At 52.4% G+C, this 4,903-nt stretch overlaps 1 protein-coding gene across 1 annotated transcript; it reads right to left on the bottom strand.

Moving 5' to 3' along the window:
• Positions 1-566: 566 nt before the first annotated feature.
• LOC148398543 (janus kinase and microtubule-interacting protein 3-like) lies at positions 567-1,739 on the bottom strand. The gene is made up of 2 exons (XM_088374590.1): positions 1,444-1,739; positions 567-1,364 (listed from the first exon to the last, which is right to left on the bottom strand). The coding sequence occupies exons 1-2, from the start codon at positions 1,654-1,656 to the stop codon at positions 1,248-1,250; spliced, it is 330 nt and encodes a 109-aa protein (XP_088230716.1). The 5' UTR covers positions 1,657-1,739; the 3' UTR covers positions 567-1,247.
• Between the last annotated feature and the right edge of the window lie 3,164 nt (positions 1,740-4,903).

Below are 4,903 nucleotides of genomic sequence, written 5' to 3'. Positions count from 1 at the left end.
TAAACAAGTTAACTCTGCCCACGTCCATTGACGTCTTGTCTGCGTCACGTGACCACGACGTAGCGACGTCATATAGTAACCGCTGTTTTGATCAGTAGACTTAGTTATTATGCGTTGACATAATGGCGCACTGGTTAGCATGGCCACCTCTTAAGCATGATGTTGCGGGTTCGACGCCTGATCAATGTTAGCATGGAGTGAGCTGAAGTGCATGGCGCTGAAGATTTGAATCTTTGAAATGCGCTGAGGTCTGACATATCAGGCAGAATGGTTTGCCATCACGTTCAACAAAAAATAGAAACTTTCCCACTCTGATTAAAACGTCCTGCGTTCATCTACGTATTTTCGTTTTGCTGTGCATCTTTTCCCTGCCATTTCGAGAGCCCAATTGACACTCATAGTTTAAAGAAATGTGTTTGCCCATCCTACTTTGTGGAATTTCACCACATGCGCTTTTGACCAAAATACCAAATTGAACTCAAGTGAAGCCAACACGCACAACCCCCCCCCCCCCCACACACACACACACACAAATGTTGATATGAACATAAAAGAGCCGCATGCGGTTCGGGAGTTGCGGCTTGGCCAAACCTGTACTATACAACTTTATTTGTATAAAATTTTCACAACAGCTGTCACACAAACAAAGCGGGAAAAACCGAAGACGTGCGTGTTCCGCCCACGCTGGATTTATTTGCACCTTTGAAAAGACACCGTATTGCCGCAGATGTGGCAAAGAGTACTTTTGGGCATCTGAGACGGAAGGATGTCCAAAGCATCACGTCACCTGCTCTGGTAGGCATGGTGGTGGGACGTTGAGGTCAACCGCTTTGGGGTTGGCTGAATCTTTGATCGCAGGATGCCACACACTTGAAGACAGAAGCAGAAAAGCAGAGCTAAATGCAAAATGTACTCACCGGTGACTCCAATTTTTTTCCCCCCTGAAGAAACAGCTGGACGGGTGGCCCCGGCTGGCCAGTGGGACTCTTGTTATTCTGACCCTTTTTAGTGCGCGTTTGGGGCAACAACCGTTTTTTGTGGCGCTCTCTTCTGGTTCAAAAGTGCCCTGCATGTGAATTTGCTTTTCCTGCCTTCTGATTGGATGAGCGCCGGTGTGACGCGGTGCCTCTGTCACCGTGGCGGGGGGTATACGTTGGCATCGGAGCGTCTGCCAACGTCTGAGACCGGCTGGCAGTGTATCGGAGGTGTCGAGTGCGGTGCCGCTGGAGCTCACTCACCAGCTGGTGTTAGGGCGACAGAATGAAGGCCAAGGAGAAGAATAGAAAGAGAAACAGAAACTTCTCCTCCAATTGTTTGATTTGTCTCTTCTGAGCTTCGATGAATTCTTTCAGCTCTTTGTTCCTCTAGGACGGACAAATGGAAAGTGGCATTCAAAAGCCAGTAAGCGTGCAAGTAAGTGCCGGGCTGGCTTTGGGCCCTTACCGGTTGCGCGCTGTGCAGCAGATCCATTCTCTCTTGGAGGATGCAAGCGTCGCGCCCCCTCAACTCGCACATCAGGGCTCGCTTCCATTGGTCCACGGCGCTCCTAAGCTCTTCTCTCTGATCCGCCGTCAGCACGTCATTCACGCCAGCGTGGCTGGCTTTTTCGCCGTCCGTGGCGGGGCAGTCCCGCTGCGGTAGCGCCTCGTACAACATGGCCTCCAGCTCCAGGATCCTCTGGGCCGCAATCCTCGTCCATCAGTGGTCCGGCGGGAGATTTGAGGGAGGCTTACCTTATGAGCCTGGTCCATGGAACACTTCCTGAAGTCCAACTCTTCATCCAGGTAGCCCTTCTGCTTGCAGAACATAGAAGAGCCCAAAGGCACAGCGTCAACAAGCTTCTTTCAGCGCAAAGCCTTCCAAAAGTCACATTTGAGCCGCCGAGTCTCGTGGAGTGCGAACATAAGGAGTTCGACATACACTTACGGCGTTATAGCCCAGGATGTCCAGCTTCTTCATCAGATCACTGATGACGATGTCCGGGGGAAAGGCGCAAGGAGCAATGTAAGGTGTTCTGGGACCTCGGGTTAAGGTTAGGGTTGCGAGGGACGCCTTACGTACGCTCACGCCCTCGGCCTCGCAGTAGATCTGCAAAGGGCTGAGGCCGTCTGGGAAACGGACTTGCAGAAACTTCAAGACGGGGGAGCGCCACTCCCTCTCCTGAAAGGCAGAGGCATGCATCCGTCCGTCCGTCCGTCCGTCCGTCACATCTCTGGCCTCAACACGCTTGTGCGAGTCTTCCCACCTCCAGCTCCAGGATGCGGAACTCAAGCAGTTCGTTTTGGTCTCGGATATCCTGGATGTGCTCTTTCAGACGCGCTTCTTCCGCCTCCATCCGCCTGACCTGAAAAGACAGTCAGACCTCATCTGCGGGGCTTCCCGACGGGTGTGACGCCAAGCGACTCCGCCCAGCGCCTTTCTTTCCGTCACCTTTTCGGCCAACTGCTGATTGCTCTGACGCAGCAGCTGCTTCTCCTCCACCCACTTGACATTCTAGAAGAGACAAACGCGTGGACAGCTTTGGAATGTTGTGTCATTTTCATCCACAAATTCTTTGGTTGACTGGAAAATGACATTTGCTTTTCTCCGCATTTTCCCAGCCACATTCGGGGGGGGGGTTGGTCCAGTAATGCCAGACGAATGAGTGACTGAAGAATGTAGCTATTTTGTCTGAGAAAAAGGTGTGCTCATTGATGAGCTTACCTGTCCTTGTTGCTTCAGCGCTGACTCCAGATCTGCTACTCTGCTTTGATAGTGACCCATTTCTACCATCAGCTTTTCTCTGGTCTGAAAGGAGGAGGAGGGAGGCTCCTCCTCCTCCTTTCAGACCAGAGAACACCCGAGGCTGGGTGAGAACGGGGAGGCTGCGACCCGGCCGGGGGTTGCGGGAAGGGGCGCCACCTTGATCTCCTTCTCGGCGTCGTAGTCCCCTTCGCTGGTCTGGGCTAGCAGAGCGTAGGCTCGTTGCAGCGCTTGATATTCTTGCGTCAGCTGGCGGTAGCGAAGCTCCGCCTCTTCATGCACACACCAATGCAACACAGCACTAGTACCAGAATCAGTCAGACCGGCGACAAAGCACCCGCGACGCAAAGACGAGTCCGATTCCAGGCTGAAGAGGAATGTTTGGTGCCAATACGCTGGCAGAAATGGCGGGCTACCTCTTCGGGTTCCGTGTCGGGGGTTCTGTCGGTGTGAAAAGACAAGGACGATCCGTCCGAGTCCACCAACACGTCTTCGTCGTAGCCGTAAAATGTTTCGATGACCTGCGGGCGCGGAAGCAAACATCTCTCTGAACAAACTGAAGCGACACCTCACGATGAATCGACGAGAGGAACGATAGCGAGAAAAAGGCCATTTCATCTTGCGCAACACCAAGCAGCCGCAAACAAACAGACTCACCTTGCAGGACCTCACGCTTTGTTCCTCCTCAGAGATTCTCGACGTCGGTATCGTAGCAGCAAATCTCTCTCCTGTCGACACAAATAATCCGCCTTTGAGATTCTTTGGATGCAAAGGGAACGAACGGCTCCGGCGCAGAAACAAACGCGACTCACAATGACATTTCTGACATGAGCTCCTGTCTCCAGAGCCTGAAAAACACGTCACCGGCGATGATTGGAGGGACGCTCGTCTTTTCCAAAAGTGACAACTACAGGGTGTGTCAGGGTTTTCCAGATTATCTTTATCGTATCATTATGTTGCTTTGACTTTGACTGCAACCTGTAATAAATAATATTATTTATCCCTTATTTATCCCTATCGCTTATCCCTTCCTACACAAAGTCGTAAAACACCCCTTGCTATGTTTTGACTAGAGGTCAAGGGCTTCCTCTATTCAATCCACTCTTACACCCACCCTGTTTCTCTTAATTAAAATGCTCGTGCAGGAGCCGAGAGTCAGACTTCATTCGTACAACGGATGGACTCTCCACCTGCAGGTGTCCAAAAGAACTTACTTGTCTCCCGTGTGGTTCTTGCAAAATAAGTTGGAGCGAGCGCAACTCTAACAGGGTGCATTTTGCCACTAGCTGCCTACGGACAATGATGTCGCGCTCGCGGCTCATGGTTGACGGGCTGAGCAGCCGGGCAAGTCCGTCGTTTTCAGCGCACAGCAAGTGGCAAAGGCGCTGACAAAACGGGAGCTTTGAGCTGCTGAAAACGGCAAAACAAGTCTAAAGCGTGTTCAAACGCGTGCGCACAATGCTCCTGCTTGAAAGGTCGGAATTTAAGGGGCCAATTTTTTGGATGGCGGCCGCCGGCCAAGCTTTGGACGGAAAAGGTTTCCTGGCGACAGCGAGCGAGCGTGGCGCTGCCGTACGTGCACCGAGTCGCCTGCCTGAAGACCTTGGACAAGTCGTCGATGATGTGCCGCTGCTCCACAACTTGAAGGAACTCCATTTCACCGTCCTGCTGGCCGCAACCGCGGTCCAGGTCATTGAGCGAACTAGGCCTTCTCTGTGGAACACAAATGCAGTGGACTCTGTTGGCACGCCGCCGTTGTCCGCGTCGACTTACCAAGCTTGCCATCTCCTCGTTCTCCTGGGTGACAAAGCGCACTTTGTTTTCAAGGCGACACAGCACCAGCGAGAGTTCTTCATTCTTCCTGCTCAGGCGTTTGTTTTTGTACAGGAGTGGCAGAAACTGGCTTTCTGTTTCTCTCAGTCGCTTTAGCTGCAAGCATGAAGTGCGGGATGTGAAAGACGCACAACACGCGGGCCAGAACGTATCCATTCCTTTTGCATCGGTTTGAACGGAATCGTGGCTTTGGCTCCCAATAAAAGACATCTACCAGGCAACCGACTCGACGCGCCGCTCAACTAATAAGCAAGCGCAATGGGTGCCTCGCTGGATGGCGCGCATCAAACGTAGCGCAAACCTTCAAGCGTGCCGTCAATAAATTACC

Source organism: Syngnathus floridae, chromosome 4 (genome assembly GCF_059516105.1).
Source record: "Syngnathus floridae isolate MCC-2025c chromosome 4, RoL_Sflo_1.0, whole genome shotgun sequence".
NCBI lineage: Eukaryota > Metazoa > Chordata > Actinopteri > Syngnathiformes > Syngnathidae > Syngnathus > Syngnathus floridae.
This window is presented reverse-complemented; position numbering and strand designations above follow the sequence as displayed.